This window comes from Penaeus vannamei, chromosome 9 (assembly GCF_042767895.1).
Source record: "Penaeus vannamei isolate JL-2024 chromosome 9, ASM4276789v1, whole genome shotgun sequence".
Lineage (NCBI taxonomy): Eukaryota > Metazoa > Arthropoda > Malacostraca > Decapoda > Penaeidae > Penaeus > Penaeus vannamei.
In genome coordinates, this window is record NC_091557.1 from 47,503,929 (window position 1) to 47,521,428 (window position 17,500).

General features: G+C 47.4%; 2 protein-coding genes across 4 annotated transcripts in view; one reads left to right on the plus strand and one right to left on the minus strand.

Moving 5' to 3' along the window:
• LOC113823405 (GRB2-associated and regulator of MAPK protein 2) overlaps positions 1–14,365 on the plus strand; it is a 105,475-nt gene extending 91,110 nt beyond the window's left edge. Inside the window, exons 3-9 of one of the 2 annotated variants that reach the window (XM_070125891.1) lie at positions 5,670–6,595; positions 7,703–7,787; positions 9,613–9,744; positions 10,064–10,239; positions 11,185–11,356; positions 11,821–12,032; positions 12,191–14,365. In XM_070125891.1, the coding sequence (XP_069981992.1) occupies positions 6,383–6,595; positions 7,703–7,787; positions 9,613–9,744; positions 10,064–10,239; positions 11,185–11,356; positions 11,821–12,032; positions 12,191–12,913 (1,713 nt within the window). In that variant the 5' untranslated portion in view covers positions 5,670–6,382 and the 3' untranslated portion in view covers positions 12,914–14,365. The remainder of the gene's footprint in view (positions 1–5,669; positions 6,596–7,702; positions 7,788–9,612; positions 9,745–10,063; positions 10,240–11,184; positions 11,357–11,820; positions 12,033–12,190) is intronic. The other variant, XM_070125892.1, reaches the window with a different exon arrangement.
• Positions 14,366–14,430: 65 nt separating this feature from the next.
• The window catches only part of LOC113823404 (uncharacterized), a 162,746-nt gene continuing 159,676 nt past the window's right edge, over positions 14,431–17,500 (minus strand). For both annotated transcript variants that reach the window (XM_070125890.1, XM_070125889.1), the window contains one exon: positions 14,431–17,500. This exon is cut by the window's right edge and continues 295 nt beyond it. In XM_070125890.1, coding sequence (XP_069981991.1) covers positions 16,737–17,500 — 764 coding nt within the window. In that variant the 3' untranslated portion in view covers positions 14,431–16,736.

Below are 17,500 nucleotides of genomic sequence, written 5' to 3' on the forward strand. Positions count from 1 at the left end.
GGGAGGGAATGAAGGAGAAATATGGAGGGAGGGAAAGACAAACAGGAATGGGGAGAGGGAGGGAGGGAGGGAAGGAAGAGAAATATGGAGGGAGGGAGGGAATGGAGAAGAAATATGGAGGGAGGGAGGGTTGGAGGGGAAGAGAAACAGGAACGGTGAGAGGGAGTAGATGGAGGAAAAATATAGAGGGAGGAGAGAGGGGGTTGAGAAGGAAGGGAAATGTGGAGGGAGGGAGAGTTGGAGGGAAAGCGATACAGGGATAGTGAGAGGGAGGGGGTAGAGGAGGGATATGGAGAGAGGGAGAGAGGGGTTGAGAGGGAGGGAAGGAAGAAGATATAGGAGGGGGAGAGAGAGAAAGAGGAGGAGAAATATGGAGGGAGGGGAGATAAGGATGTTGATATCGAGGGAATGATGGAGGGATTGAGGGAGAAAGGAATTGCGAGAGAAAGAGAGAGCGATGGCAGGTGAGAAGGAGAGGCAAGGATAAAGGTACGAGAAAGGGCCGTCAAACTGACTGACTGATCGATGGATAAAGAAACGTGAACGATTGACATAGAAAGACATATACAGCTAGACACGTAGACAGATAGACAGACAGCCAGACACACAGACAAAAAGGAAAAAAAAAACATGCACAGATACAAGCCAGCCAACAAGACAGAAATTTATTATCAGACAGACAAGCATAAAAACATTTTAAAAAACGCAGAATGAGAGAAACACAGACGAACAGAGGAGAGGGAGAGAGAGAAAGAGCGTGGGGAGAGAGAAAAATAGTTAGAGAGAGAGAGATAGATAGAGTGAGAGAGTGGGGAGAGAGATAGATAGAGAGAGAGACAGACAGACAGAGTGGGAGAGAAAGAGAGAGAGAGAGAGAGAGAGAGAGAGTGGGGAGAGATAGAGAGAGACACAGAGTCACGCAGGAATGGAGAGCCACAGACAAACAAGCAGACGGAGACAGACAGACAGCCACAGCCGGACCCCGCCGGCCGGCCGAGAGTGCGTCTCCTGCCGGCGGCGTCCCCGCCCGGGGAACACCCTTCAGGAGCGACTTGCGGCCCGTCCCCCCCCCCCCTTTCCCCCGAGAGGCAGATTGGCGTGCGATTGGCTAGGCCTCCGCGGGGATTGTCTCGGCGATCGATCCTATCGCGGAGAATTAGCATTATGCAAATGAGATGCGAGAGATAAGGCCAACTTGCACATAACTTTAGGCGTGACACATAAGTTTACGATCTTCATTGGTGACTGCAAGTTCATTTGATATTTACAGCAACTTAAATATGTATTACATTTGTTTTATATGCTTTTTTTCTTTGTTTTTTGTCGTGTGTGTTTGTGCATGCGTGTCTGCATGTGTATTTGTCTCGCGTGTGTATGTGCATGTGTGTCTGTATGCGGATTTTTGCATTTTTCTGTATATTCCTTCATATTTTTCATAGATATACATACATGTGCATTGTGTCATTTATACGTCATGTTAAAATCAACAGAGATTATTTAAGCAACAAATTAGATAAACTGCATAGAATACGAATAATGATGATGTCGCGGTTGTGCAGTAATGATGTTGATAATAAGAAGAATGATGAGGATAATAACGATAGTGATAATGACAGTAATGATGATGATTATGACAATGCCAATGACAGTGATGATAATAATGATACGGATAAAGATAATGATAATAAGAATTACGATAATGATAACAAAGGTGATTTTAAGACGTTCTGCCCAACCTGTCCGCGCGTGGGGGAGGCGAGATCAGTAGCACCTCGAGGTTTCATGGCGTCCCGTGGGGCTATTTGGATGATTGTTCAATGAAAATATAACCTTTGAAATCATTTTTCATCCTTTTTGAAAATTTAAGAGCAAAATGATCGACCACATTCACAAATCATCCGTAACTTTTGTGGCGTCACCAAAATGTGCCTTTTCCAAAAATAGAAGCAGATGCCACGAAGCCTCCACGAGTTGCTACTGACCGAGCCTTCCCCGCCCGGGCTGCTTCGAACCCGCGAGTCGCTCGGCGCGCTTCGCTGCTCCGCTCGCTCGCTTCGGTTCGGGTGCTTCGCTGCGGCTCGTGTTGGGTGATAGGACGCGTTTTGGTTTGTTTTATTTTTATTGTTGTTGATGGTTGTGGTGGTGGTGTTTATTATTGCCATCATTATGATTATTCTGCGTATCATTTATTTATTTCGTGTGTGTGTGTTCATGTTCCTTTTTTTTATTTATTGTTTATGTTTTCGATTTTCTCTGTCTCCCTCAAACTTCATTTCATCATATCTTGTTTCACCTTTTCCTTCCTCCCTCCCTCCCTCTTTCCCTCTCGCCCTCTCTCGCTGCCTCTCTCTATCTACCTGTTTATCTTTCTCCGTCTCCATCGAAAGCGGGAACTCGTAATGTTCAATCTTCGGCCATTCGGTCTAAAAAAAATTCTCGAAATCATTGCAATGTCATTCGGAAGTTGCAAAAGAAGAAGGAAAAAAATACGGTTTGTTACAGTCTTTGCAATTTTGGTTTAAGGATATTTTCAAATTATTGTTGGATATTTGTTGGTTTCTCTTCTTATAGGATGTGTAGTAGAGATTAGATGTCCTTTTGGGATTTTAATAATAATCCGTATTTTGTATTAATGTCTTTCTTCTTGGAAACAACGTATTTGACCATCTATCTGTATGTCCAACTATCAAGTTAGTCATATATATAGCTACCGCTCTCTTTATATATATGTATATATATATATATATATATATATATATGTGTGTGTGTGTGTGTGTGTGTGTGTGTGTGTGTGTGTGTGTGTGTGTGTGTGTGTGTGTGTAAATCGTATTTTTCTCTCTCTCTCTCTCACACACACACACACACACACACACACACACACACACACACACACACACACACATATATATATATATATATATATATATATATATATATATATATATATACATGCATATAATCTGGCAGACACGACCAGACCCTTAACGGGCCGCACTTCACAGGCATCTCACTAAAAACGCTCATCTCGATCGGTTTTATTTCGCTATAATTCTTCCTGAAGTATCATCTGGTGTCAGGAGTTTCATTTGAGGGCTGGAAGATGTATTTGTGCAATATTATTGGTGTCGGGGTTTGGGGAGAGAGAGAGAGAGAGGGGGAGAGAGAGAGAGAGAGAGAGAGAGAGAGAGAGAGAGAGAGAGAGAGAGAGAGAGAGAGAGAGAGAGAGAGAGAGAGAGAGTGTGAGAGAGAGAGAGAGAGAAAGAGAGGGGAGAGAGAGAGAGAGAGAGAAGGGGGGAGGGAGAGTGAGAGAGAGGGGGTTGAGGGAGAGAGAGAGAGAGGGGGGGGAGAGAGAGAGAGAGAGAGAGACAGACAGAGAGACAGACAGACAGACAGACAGACAGACAGACAGACATACACAGAGACAAAGAGAGGGGGGGAGAGAAAGAAAGTGAAAGAGAGAGAGAGAGAGAAAGTGAAAGAGGGAGGGAGAGAGAGAATGAGAATGAATTGAAAACAGAGTAAGAAGAGCGAGCCCAGGGCTATTCAGAAGTGAGAGCAGCAATCTTACGGTCTGTCAAGAGGAAGAGGCGGAGACACGAAGCACAGGGACGGATCAAAACAAAGTCAAAACAGCCGACCAGACAGGAGCGCTTCCCCCCCCCCCCTCCTCCACCAGGTCGAGTCCTTTAATGAACCAACATATCTCTCGTGAACAACTCCCTCGGACATAACGATTCCTTGGACTTAACGAAGGATATAAAGAATTATTCAACAGAACAAACTCTGATATAACAAATTTGGATCTAACGGGCAAACCAGCGTCTATATGGCTTATCGAAGCGAACGAATTCTATAATGAATTCCTTTTGTTCGCAACGACCCAATTGGCCTTTTTTAGCACGACCTCTTTAGACTCTCAGGAACCAGCAGACTCCTCGTGGATTTTTTTTTTTTCTTGCTGAACCAAGACAAAGCTTTGGGTGATCCCGTTCCATCTCACGAACCAAAGAACCGTCTCGGAAATCATCTTAGAGCCAAACGAGCGATTGTTTTCAGACTGTCTAAAAGAAAATGGCCTAGACTTATAAAAGACTTTGTTTATAAGGAACCGCAGCACGAGGACGAATCCTTAATGTCTAACTAACCAGAAGAAATGTTAAGGACGACGTCGTTCAACATCTCGATCCTAAAGACCTTTTTAGACGATGCTTTCGAAATTCCTTTTTGGACTCCTTTTAATGACACTTTTCGACATGATGGACCGAAACGACCCTTTGACCTTAACGACCCAACCGAACCGTTTTAGATGGAATTAATCAACAGCCTCTTCCACCCGGCATATCTGAACATAACGACCCCAAAGACCCATTAAGAACTACTCTTCAGGACTTGACGAAAGCCCAAAGACCCCCTCACACGACCCTTCTGCACTCCGGGTTTTGCGTGGGGGGTTGTCACGGGAGGATGATAAGATAAACGATAAGAAGATATAATAGAAACATGATAAAAAGGCGTTATAAGAAGATATGAAGATAATAAACTGTTGGGGTAATGAAATAAAAGAATGGAACAGTTAATAGAAAATAGTTCTAGCCCTTTTATATTATTTTTATTCTACTTTTTCTCGACTCCCTTGCTGTCGAACCAACAGAACCAATAGGATAGTTTGAGTTGCCGGTGCATGCTTTTTGTTTGCTTACATGCCTCTACTATAGTTGTTTATATTTTTGCTTTCTTAAATTAAAAGGAGTCATGAATCCTGAATTAGTGTTGATATATATTTCTTGATCTCTGCACATACTTGTTGGATGATCTTTTTGAAGCCATTTTGTTGAAGTTGAATAAAAGGCTTTCCTTTGATATGATTTTTGATAAAGTTCGGCGGCCAGCAAAACTCATATCTCGGCCATTCGCTCCGTCCGGGGCTCGGGAACGACCGAGTCTGTGGGAAAATGCTCCTTGATTATCTGTGGGTCATCTGTCCTGCTTGTCTGCCATCTTTCTCGTCTGTTGGTCTGTTTGTCTGTCTGTATCTGTCAGCCTTGTTGTCTGTCTCCGTCTGTCTATCTGTCAGTCTGTCTCTATATGTCTGTTTTGGAAGAAGGACTGAAGGAAAAAAACACAGGGAATGACCTACCTCAAGTCCTCTCTTGTCATCTCGTAATTGAGTCATGTATGTCATTTGCTCAGAAAGATCCCGAAGGCATGACTTCTTTGATTTTCTCTCTCTCTCTCTCTCTCTCTCTCTCTCTCTCTCTCTCTCTCTCTCTCTCTCTCTCTCTCTCTCTCCTGGACTATGTTAATTTCCAGAGCTTCAAAAGTAAACAATTTAACGCTGAATTGTACGAACACCAACATGTCGGTCCGTTCTAGGAGAACAGACGTGGGTTCCTCGCCATGAATGTGTCGTGTGCATTTTCCTTTCAGGTTATGATAAACACCTTTAGTTATTATCTTTCTTTATCTTGCAATTCTTCCTCCACGTCAAATCACAGATGCCAAGGAGTAAAACAAAATAAAACACGAAACGGCATCCTGGGAACCCAGCCTTTATCTGATTTGAAATCTATGCTAAGAGAAAAAAAAAGGACGACAAAATAAATAGATAAATAAAACCTGAAGACAATGTATTCTCAACAACTAACCAAACATTTCTCGTTGTCGCGCAGGTGCCTGTCCCCGGAGTCGCCGCGTGAGTCACAGCGAGACGGCGGACGCCAAGGGTCCCCAAGAAGGACCCGGCGAGGAGGCCCTCAGTGTCTGCTCGCGGCGTCGCCTGTGAGCATCGCTGCTTCGGAGGCGAGGGAGCCGCGAGGGAGGCGAGCGAAGGAGGCCAGAGGAACAGGATGGACAGGAGCCTCGACGCGTGAATGTTCGGGAGCGTCGGCTGCTAGACACAAGGGCTGCTCGAGCGCGGCCTCCTCCCGACGGCTGCCCGACGGTGACGCTCAGGGGACGCCGGGCCCCGACAAGGTCAAATTGCACCTCGGTCGCACATCCGCGTGCGCACGCGCGGGAGCGCCCTCGAAGGGACAGCGGACAGTCCCGAGGAATGCGCGACCACGCTCGCAGCGCAGAGGAGCGGCGGCCGAGGCGGACGGAGCGCCGGTGATGCAGGCGGCGTGAGCGCAGGCGGACGCGAACGAGTGCTCGAGCGCGCGCAGGGAGAGAGCCTCGCGGCGGAGCCCGGGAGCGCAGCGCAGGAGGGGCAGCGGAGGCGCGCGAAGAAGCCTTACGCCCGCACGAGGAGGCCGCCCTTCACCACCGGCGGAGCGACGCGGACGGCCGGCGCGAGGGCGTGCGATCCCGCCCGCGGGGGAGGATGGTGCGGCCGGACAGAGCCACCGCCGCCCACGCCCGCGTCTAGTGCAGCAGCGCCACCATGTCCAGCTCGCACTCGTCTGGGTCGTCGAGTGGGCGGCTCTCAGGGGCGTCGCCCCACCCGCCGCCCATGCTCGGCGCCGCCCTGACGCCCAAGAGCCTCCTCAAGCGATGCAAGCTGCCCACTGCGGCCCACCTCCACACGCCCGCCGCGCCCACGGGCCTCGACCTCTCGCGCCCACTCCTGCTCTACCAGAACTACACGTCGACCAAGGTAAGGACACGGCGGGCGGGTCGCGCCCACGCCCACGCTGGCGGCCGAAGGGCCTCGCGACGCCGGTGCCATGGCCACCATCACCTTTGCCATCGTTTTCATTGCCATCGTCTTCATTGCCACCATCACCATTGCCATCATCACCATTGCCACGACCAACACCTGTGACTCTTCCAGCCTTTCGTATCGACACTTACAAACCAAAACGTAATTGAACAACTGAGATCTTCTTCGGCCGACGAACCGGGACGGGGGCGAACTGCTGTCCCGAGTGCGTTTCGTTGACTCATCATAATGACAAAAAAAAAAAAAAAAAAAAAAAAAAAAAAAAAAAAAAAAAAAAAAAAAAAAAAAAAAAAATATATATATATATATATATATATATATATATATATATATATATATATATATATATATATATATATATATATATGTATATTGATAGACAAAAAATAAATAGATGTTGAGGTAGGTTAGTTCTGTTTCAAGGACAGGGATATTTCCCTTCAGGATTTCCCACGCGACTGTGGCTCTGGCTGCGAAGGGGATTCAGGGCGCGACGGAGGCTGTCCAGGGCCGTGGTTCGGGCTTCTGAAAGTGTCCAGGCGTTACTCTTGCAAATGGGATAGAGAGATAGAGGGAGGCAGATAGATAGCCAAACAGTGAGAAGAAGATAGAGAGAGAAAGAGAAAAATAGAGAATATAACGGACAGGCCCAGATCGCCCCTGCCTTAAGGATTCAGCTGAACAGCTGACATGCCTGACACAATAGCGGGATGACAAGAGAGGACTTGAGGAGGTCATTCCTCCCCCCTCCCTCCCCCTGCCTCTGCAAAGTTATTTACACTTTTTTCTATTTATCGCCATCAGTAGAACACCACCATCATTATTGTTATCATCCCCATCAATATGATAATCTTTATCACCATTATCTTCATCATCATCCTCATTATCATAATCATCATTTTCATCACCATCGTCATTATCTTAATGATGATGATGATGATCATTATCATTATTACCATCATGATCATCAAAATCATCATCTTCATCACCTCCATCATCCCCAAGCTATTATTCTCATTATTATTCTCGCTCTCCCTGCAGGTCCGCGGCGTGTCCCTCCGCCCGGGTCGCGACGGCGCCCTCGCCCCCGTCGGCCCCGCCATCGTCATCCCAGACTCGTACACAGGTTAGAGAGAGTCTCCTTTTCGCCTGTGATTCTGTCCTTCAATTTCCTGTTTTGTTTCGTATTTTCTTTCTTTCTTTCTTTTCTTTTCTTTTCTTTTCTTTTCTTTTTCCTCTTGGCTCCCGATCGTGTCCTCCTTCCTCTTTCTTTCTATTCTTCTTTTCTTCTTTCTTTCCTTTAATTTTTCTTTCTTTTCATTCCTTTTTCTTTTTCCTCTTGGCTACCGACCTTGTCCTCCTTCCCCCCGCCTCTCCCCTTTTCTCTCGGTGGCTTTGCGCGTCTCCGCCTCCCTCCCTTCTGCTCTTCCTCGTCCTCCTTCTGCGGCAATTTGCTTCTTTGGTGTTTGTCTTCTTCTCGTCGCCTCTCCCTCCGCGTTTCCTTTGCTATGTCACGCACTTTCTTCCTCTCCCCTTCCTCTCGGTACACTTCCTTCTCTCTCTATTCTTCTTACGCCTCCTCTCCCTTTTCCCCTCTCTCTGTTTCCTTCATTCTCTCTACTTTTTCCCCTCTGTCTCCCCTCCCCCCCTACTCCTCCCTTCCATCTGTCCGCCATCCCACCCCAATACCCCCTCCACCCTTCCACCTCCACCTCCTATACCCTCCCACTTCCACTACCTCCACCCTTCCACCGCCCCCACCCCTCTCCTCTCCCCTCCTCCCACCGCCCCCACCCCTCTCCCCTCCCACCGCCCCCACCCCCTCTCCCCTCCCACCGCCCCCACCCCCTCTCCCCTCCCACCGCCCCCACCCCTCTCCCCTCCCACCGCCCCCACCCCCTCTTCCCCTCCCACCGCCCCCACCCCCTCTCCCCTCCCACCGCCCCCACCCCTCTCCCTCTCCCCTCCCACCGCCCCCACCCCCTCTCCCCTCCCACCGCCCCCACCCCCTACTCCCCTCCCACCGCCCCCACCTCCCTCTCCTCCTCCCACCGCCCCCACCCCCTCTCCCCCTCCCACCGCCCCCCACCCCTCTCTTCCCTCCAACCGCCCCCACCCCCTCCCCCACTCCCTCTCCCCTCCCACCGTCCCCACCCCCTCTCCCCTCCCCCCGTCCCCCACTCCCTCTCCCCTCCCACCGTACCCCACCCCACTCCCCTCCCACCACCCCCACCCCCTCTCCTCTCCCACCGCCCCCACGCCCTCTCCCCTCCCACCGCCCCCACCCCCTCTCCTCTCCCACCACCCCCACCCCCTCTCCTCTCCCACCGCCCCCACGCCCTCTCCCCTCCCCCGCCCCCGCCCCCAACCCCTCTCCCCTCCCACCGCCCCCCACCCCCTCTCCCCTCCCACCGCCCCCACCCCCTCTCCCCTCCCACCGCCCCCACCCCCTCTCCCCTCTCCCCTCTCACCTCCCCCACCCCCTCTCCCCTCCCACCGCCCCCGCCCCCTCTCCCACCCCTCTCCCCTCCCCCTCTCCCCCTCCTCCCTCTCCCCTCCCACCGCCCCCCACCCCCTCTCACCTCCCCCGCCGTGGTCTTCGAGGGCCCCTTCCCGTAACGGTGTCCTCGCAGGCGGCGGATTAAGATATGCATCTGAAGCCGTTCTGCCGCCGAGTTTATTGTGGCTGCGACGAGCAGATCGAGTCCGACTTTGTAGATCGGTTTTGGGAGATTAAACCCGACCTTGAATTTTATGTCTGAACGTTGGCCAAGTGAGGAGAGAGAGAGAGAGGGAGAGAGAGAGAGAGAGAGAGAGAGAGAGAGAGAGAGAGAGAGAGAGAGAGTAGAGAGTAGAGAGTAAAGAGAGAGAGAATTAAAGAAAGAAAGAGAGAGAGGGAGAGAGAGAGAGAGAGCGCGAAGCAGAGCCCTCACCTCCCCTCGCGCCCCCAGGCTGGTTCGCCATCGTGACGAGCGAGGGCCACACGGCGCCCTTCTTCTCGTCGGTGGAGCAGGTCGCCACCAGCAAGGTCTCCTTCTTCCTCACCAGATACGACGTGCCCGCCTACACCAACCTCAAGGATGGTGAGTCTCCGCCGTAGATTTTTATATTTTTTCAAAGTTCTTCGCTTGATATTCTACTGCCTTTTGTCTTTGTTGTTGCCTTTTTCGCTTTTTTTCATTTGTTTTGCTGTCATTTACAAATTTCCCAAGAGTATTCAATTACTTTATTTTCTGAATATTATGTAGTCATAACACGTTGCTAAAGACTATTTTCCCCTTTTCCTTATTATCATATCCTCTTATTACAACCATTGGATGTCAGTCTGAGTGTCTCCCCCAAATTCTGTCTCTTAACACACTTTTCAATCTGTTCGTCTTAACGAGTCTCCCTCGACCACAGAAAGCGGGCGCATGACGTACCAGAAGACGGTGGTCCAGAGCGGCCACGTGCTCAAGCTCTTGGGCATCTTCGAGGACCTCAACGCCCGGAGAACCAACAGCTCAGGCCGAGGGCGCGACGCCGGCCCCGTCTACGTGTGTGATAAATACGCGCAGTGTCTCAACTATAGAAACGAGGTAAGCAGAACGGCTTTGTATTGCACTGCGGGGGATTTCGGTTTCCGTCTTGCGCCATTTTCGTTGCTGACTTTTCTCTGTTTTCTCTTTGTATTTTTTTTTTAATTAACCATTTTATGAATGTACTTTCAACCTATTTGGTTAAGTTGGGTTCGTTATGTTAGGTTAGGTTGCGCTTCCTTTCTACCTATTAGGTTAAGTTGGTTAGGTTAGGTCAGGTAAGAGGTAAGGTAAGCTAAGGTGACATGACAGAGTAAGGTTCGGTTTTCACCTTTTGTATCTAGTTTAATATCCCAACATTTTATGAATGTACTTTTCTGTCTCTTATTTAGGTTAGGTTAGGTTAGGTTCTGTTCTGTTGACATCTGATGATTACCATGTCTTCTGTATCTAGTTTAATTTCCATTTTATGAATGTATTTCATTTCTATCTATTAGTTAGGTAAGGTTAAGCTTTGTTTGCTGCGGTTGATATATAATGATTTCCATGTTTTCTCTTTCTGTTTTTGCCACCAAGCATCTGTGATAAATACGCCCAGTCTCAACTATAGGAATGAGGTGGGCGTCGGGGGCATTAAGTCTGCCCTGTTTTGAATATATATATATATATATATATATATATATATATATATATATATATATATATATATATATATATATATATATGTATGTATATGTGTGTGTGTGTGTGTGTGTGTGTGTGTGTGTGTGTGTGTGGTGTGTGTGTGTGTGTGTGTGTGTGTGTGTGTGTGTGTGTGTGTGTGTGTGTGTACGTCGTGATACTTTCTATTTATTACTTTATAAATGTGTTTGCACTTCTTTCTTAAGCAGGTAGTCCTTTTTCGTTAGTGATTAATCAGTCTATATTTGTTCGTGTTTGTTCTCCTTGATTTTTACTCTGAATATTTTCCTGCTATGCGACCCAGCTGACTTGCCGCCTTTGCAGGTGGTGTTCCTCCCGTTCTCGGCGTCGGGGCGCTTCTACACGACGGCGCACAAGACGAGCAAGAACCCCAACCACGTGTACCTGATGGCGCACATCCTCAAGAACCACAAGCTGCCCCTCACCGTCAGGCTCGTGTGCGGATACATGCCCCGCGTCCCCTGCAACTTCACCGGTGAGTCGGGCAGGAGGCTTTGCGTGTGCGCTGGGAATCCATTGTTGTTGCTTTTGTGGTGTGGGATGGAGAGAGGCAGTCTTCTCTGTGGTTACTGAAATGTCGTCTTTAGCTTCAGTTTTTTGCTTGGTATTTATTTCTACATCTCTCAGTATATATCACATGAAGATGATTTGTTCATAATACTAATATATGGGTCTCAACTACAGGTCAACTGACAGATAACGGATATGCGATTTTCTACCATCTGTTAGATAACAGATTACGTTTTGTAATGAACGATAGTTCAGTAATACCATAATTTTTACATTTTTTCACTTATGATTCTGCTAATGCTGAGTTACAAATTTGGTTCAGCTTCAAATGCACTACAGAATATGGCGATTTAGTCTTGTATCTTTCTCGTGCCAAGTCATGAAGGATCTGTGTTTGTGAAAGTGTTAATGGGTCGTGTCCTTCTTCAGGAGTGCTGCGACTGGAGGAGGCGGAGAAGGAGGCCGTCATCCTCGCGTGCACGATGACCAACGAGGCTCGAGCGACCCTGTTCGAGATCGACGTGGCGTCCAACTTCGTCCTGACGCCCGTGAAGGACCCGCTGTTCCCCAAGTCGCCCATCTTCCTCAAGACCGTCTCGTACTGCGAGGACGAGGCTGAGCCCTGGCGGCGGCAGATCAAGGTCTGGCTCTGCCTTCATTTATGTCGAAGGGATTTAGGAGTAATTGAATATTTGGACGATACATTTGAATCGTGTTTCCAATCCTCATGACAGATTTTGAAATATTTTTCCCGATTTTTATATGGCATAATTCATCTAACCTTTTGGCTTGCCCTCAGGTCACGCATCATGTGACCGAGAAGAGGTCGCGGTCCCTCAGCCGCTCGCTGAGCGACAAGTTCGTGGAGCAGCCGCGTCCGGCCGGCTTCGCCTTCCTGGCCGATGTCGAGAAGAGGAAGAACCGCGGCCGAGAGAAGTCGCGCGACCGCCTGGCCGTCCGCCTCGGCGAGCGGGCGCGAGACAAGAGCCGGGACAACATCCTGAGGAGCCGCAGCAAGGAGACGCTGCTCGACCACAGCCCCAGCAAGATCAACTGCAAGGGCCAAGACCAGAGGAAGCTGTCCAAGCAGAACACGTACATCTTCCAGAACGGACGCAGCCCGCGGACGCAGCAGAAGAAGCAGGAGGCCGACGCCGTCCGCAGACTCAACCGATCTATCGAGAACCTGGACTACTCGAGGGTCGCGGACGACATCAGCCCAGTGCACGAGGCGGAGGAGGGCGAGGACGAGGAGGCGCACTACACCGAGATCTGCGAGTACATCCTCAACAGGAAGTCCCCGCTGAAGAACGAGAGGCCGGGGCGCCAGCGGTCCGCCGACAAAGAGAACGGGACTCGCAGGGCAGCAGGACGCGCCCCGGAGAACAACCTCAGCTTCACTCTTCTCAAGAAGGACATCGGAGGATACTACGTCAAGATCCCGGGCTTCGAGGTGCCCAAGGAGGAGCTGGACCAAGGGCTCTCGCCGGACCCCAGCAAAGGAGGCGACTCGCTGTGCTGATCACCGAAGAAGCCGACGCTTCCGGTGCGGGGACAGCGGGCTTGCGACCGGGAATTCTCTGCTGAGCCATGGAGCATGAGCGGTGTGTGCTATGAACATAGATGAAAAGGCAATGAAATGGAAAAAAAAAAACATTCAGAGACAACACTGAGTAATATGAATCGAAAAGTGGTGAATAATTGTACATATATATATATATATATATATATATATATATATATATATATATATATATATATATATATATATATATATATATATATATATATATATATATATATATATATATATATATATATATATATATATATATATATATATATATATATGTGCAAGATTCCTCAATGACTAGAATTTTCGAGTGTGAAGACAAAAAGTTTCCCTCCCATGGTGCTCACAACACTAGGTCTAGCTTCAACGTCCTGGACAGATAACCCTGTGGTCGTCGAAATATATCACGGCTGTCGGAGGGTCGTTCCTTTCGTCCCTTATTTGGTACAACAGCTGAAAGTATTACTGTATTTCTATAAAGGCATCAAGACATGGAAGAGTGGCGTGCTTTGTGTGTGAAATGTGGAAGGAAATCCGACTGATACAAGTATTTTTCTTCCTTTTTTCCATTAAAAAGAATCATGAAACATTTCGAAAACTGTATGATTGCGAAATTCGTCTAGTCACTGGTATTGTTTTTGTTAACCTTTTTTGTTATTACTGGCTTAAATTTTCTGGAAAATATCTAGCAAAATATATTCTCATAAATTGAAGTTACTGAAAAAATAGAATAGTACCATCAATCAGATGGTAACAAGGGTAAATCACATGCAAAACGAAGAAGCATTTACAGTATTGTGTAAGGTACTTTTATGTTAGATTTGTATGATAATCAGGTTTTATTGGCATCGCAAGCTGATATACAGAAAATATTTATATTTTTTCTTATTGTGAATGCCAACTGACTGAGGATGACCTGCCAGTGTTTACATTGAGAGACGCGTTTTGCAGCTTATTCCTTATCTTGTGTGTGTATGAAAGGTAAGGTGAAAGTCCAATGTTTTTAATAACACGACGCTGTTATACAGCTTGTATGGATGTCCAGTATAATTCTTGGGCTGTATAACTGACTGATAACTTTCTGTACAGTATTACTCATATATAATGAAGAACGTGTATTTTGTGTACTTTTATATACATAATGACTGTCACATAATGTAGGATTCCAGTCGTGTACAGCAATATGCCTATTGTGTATTTTTCAATAATAGACGTGAATTAATTTACTTTTCTTTAAAAGTTGATTTGATAAATCAAACAAATTTGGAGGACATCAAGTTCAAACAAAATTTCACAGGAAGATTGTCTGAAACCCAGTGTTAATTCTGTTAAAAAATGGTATTATAACCATATTATAAAATTGATACATATCAGTGTTTAAATTAAATATTAAGAATATCACTTTCTCTTTTGTTCCTATCCATTATATGTTTCGTGGAATGAACAACTGACAAAAAACACACATAAATTGAAATACATATTTTATTTCGTCATACGTGAATACAACACGAAATATCCGACAGTATAAAAACGTGACAGCAGACCATCAAAATATAGAAGATGGGCTACAGAGACATTTACACAAGAATTCCTATACAGGGGATGATGTTTCCTGGTGCGAAGGCTCGACCTCGCTCCTGACCTTTCGAACATTCCTTCAGAACCACTTTTTCTCCTTCTCTGGTCCCAATCGACGCAACACCTCATTTGATTATATGATGATGTTCATCCCTCGTTCAGTGGGTGCAGTGCGACACGTTGGTCCTTTACTTAGTCTATTTACCATTTTTAGAGGTTTCATTAGATTTATTGACAAAACCTATATTGATTGATATGATTGTGCAGTGCAATTGTTTGAGGGTGATGTGGATTTCCTAATTTTATAGTACAAGAATATGCGATCTGTATAAAAAAGTAAACAGAAAAAAAATCACATTTCATACGCTTAGTTAGAATAAATATTTTCGTTTATGGATATTCACTATAATAAAAAAAAAATGTAAAAGCCCTTTTAGCTCGAACCAGTTATATCACCAGATTACACTCATACAGAAGAATGGTCTGAACAAATTACAGATATTGCGGCGAAAAAGACAGCAAATCATAAACAGTGGGTGTTCGCCCGAACACCAAGGCGCATTCTGATTGGCCGCGAGAAAATCACAATTTCGAGCGCTGATTGGCTGTGCACACTCGCTTCTCGATGCTGATTGGCTGCCTCGGAATGATAATTTCCCATCTAATTGTCCAAACTCGAGACAAGTTTTTGTCAGTGTTGTACCCAGGAGCAACAGGCGACGTGCCTGTATTGTCCAGCACGTGTCTGCAGCGATTGTCAGTGGGCGGGACAGTTCGTGGGGTCATTGTCGGCGATCTGACTAGAGATTCAGGACGGGACGGAGAGCATCACGTTGGCTCTTTTTCTAATCTACATTTGCTTCTCGTTCATCTTTGTATTATTGTTGAAATTATTCCATAGTTTATGGTTTGTTTTTCTTTTCATTATATGTCTTTTGTTGTTCAATGTCTAAACCTCATGGGTCACTACATTGCATTGTTTATGAAATTATAAATTAACCTTCTTGTACATCTACCGTAAACACTGTAAGTCCGTGTTTTGTTTCATCACACAATCGAGCGCATTTCATTTCCATTCATTTCATTCATTAAAGCGAATTCGCTGCTTCGGTCGACGATTCGAACACAGTGTACAGATCCCGCAGTGCGAACTACGCAAGTATCAGTAAAACCGTTTCCAAAACACACTTTTGTTTGTTTCTTGCTTCATTGCTCATCAATGTTTATCCAACTGAACAACTGTTTCACGCATCCTTCTTCCCTAAAAATAGGATGTAGGAATCATCATCTGTTCTTTCTTATTCATCTAAGATTTCATCACAGAAGTTACTGGTCTTTTTGTTCCATGTTTACTGTCTTTTGGGGATATAGTTTGCCTTTTTTCCATAAATAAGTAGCGTGGAAGTGCACTTACTGGAAAAGAGGCTTATATATCTTTGCACCTTGTTCTGTTCCTTCTGACATTGAACGGTAATATACTTTATCAAATCAGTATTGTCTCATACGCGCGCAGACAGACAGACACACACACACACACACACACACACACACACACACACACACACACACACACACACACACACACACACACACACACACACACACACACACACACACACACACTGTATGTATATAGGTAGGTATGTGTACATGCATACATTTTAAAGCACTTGAATATACTGCAACATCCACCACATACAATTCGATACATGACGTAAAACTTGACGCAGAAGGTTCAAGAGCAGGTTTAGTGTCACAGAGAGATTCGTCCTTTTCCCGGAGCACTAATGTTCGTCACAGCCACGCGTGTGTGCAATCTAGGGCGCCTAGATCGCACCACACGACAGGAAACAATTATAAAGACAGGTAAATGTCTAGACTTTTTTTTCCAGGAACAGAGAGTATTGCTTACATGCCACGGATAATTATGTACACAAACACATAGGCTAGTTCGTATATGTGAAACTGAGACAGAAATGTAAGACGGAATTTTCAACTCATTGGCCGGTTGGAAGGTCAACTTGAAGTCTGCGGATATAAAACGCCACAAATCAAAACATGACGCCAATAACAGCAACTAATCCTCAGTTTCCAAAGGGCGCACTTCACTTCTTAAAGGACTTTCAGACCTTCCGAGCACACAGCATGCGCGTCCTTGTTTGAGCACAGGGAGTCGGCAGGAGGCGGGGACGCCTCAGCACATGGAGTCGTATCCGTTGACTTCGTCGCCGAGGACCGTCTTCCCGATCTCCTCCTGCGGGACCTCGAAGCCCTTCAGCTTCATGTAGTATCCTCCTTTGCTGTTTCTGGAGATGGTCGAGAGCTTGTCGTCCTCCTGGTCCTTCACGACCACGCGGATGATGTACACCTCGTTGGCCTTGTCCTTCTCGAGCCTGTCGCGGCCGCCCTTGACCGAGCCTGTCTCGCCGCGGCTGCCGTCGGCGGCGCTGACGTGGATGCTGGAGACGCCGCTCTCGCTCGGCGGGATGTTCTCCTTGTAGTCGCCGCTCGCGCTCGAGAACTTCCTGCTCCTAGACTCCCTGTCGCTGAACGTCGCGCTCAGCCTGCCCGAGGCGTCACTCGGGACGTGGTTCTCCTCCTCGAGCGTGAAGCTGAGGTTGGGGAGGCTGAGCGGAGGATGGCCTCTGGCGAAGGCCTGCCTGCGGCCCCGCTGCCCGTAGTCGCAGATCTCGGCGTAGTGGCTCTCGGAGACGTCCTCCTCCGTCTCGGGGATGGGGCTGATGTCGTCGGCCACGCGAGAGTACTCCAGGTTCTCCACCGACCTGTTGCTGTTGATGCTGTTGTTGATGCTGCTGCTCTTGTAGCCGCCGAGGTCGCTCTCGGCCCGCCGCTCGGGGTGCTTGGACCCGCCGCGCCCGTTCTGCAGCACGTACGTGTTCTGCTTGGAGATCTTGCGGTGGTCCGAGCTCTTCTTCTTGGCCTCCAGACTGTGCTCGG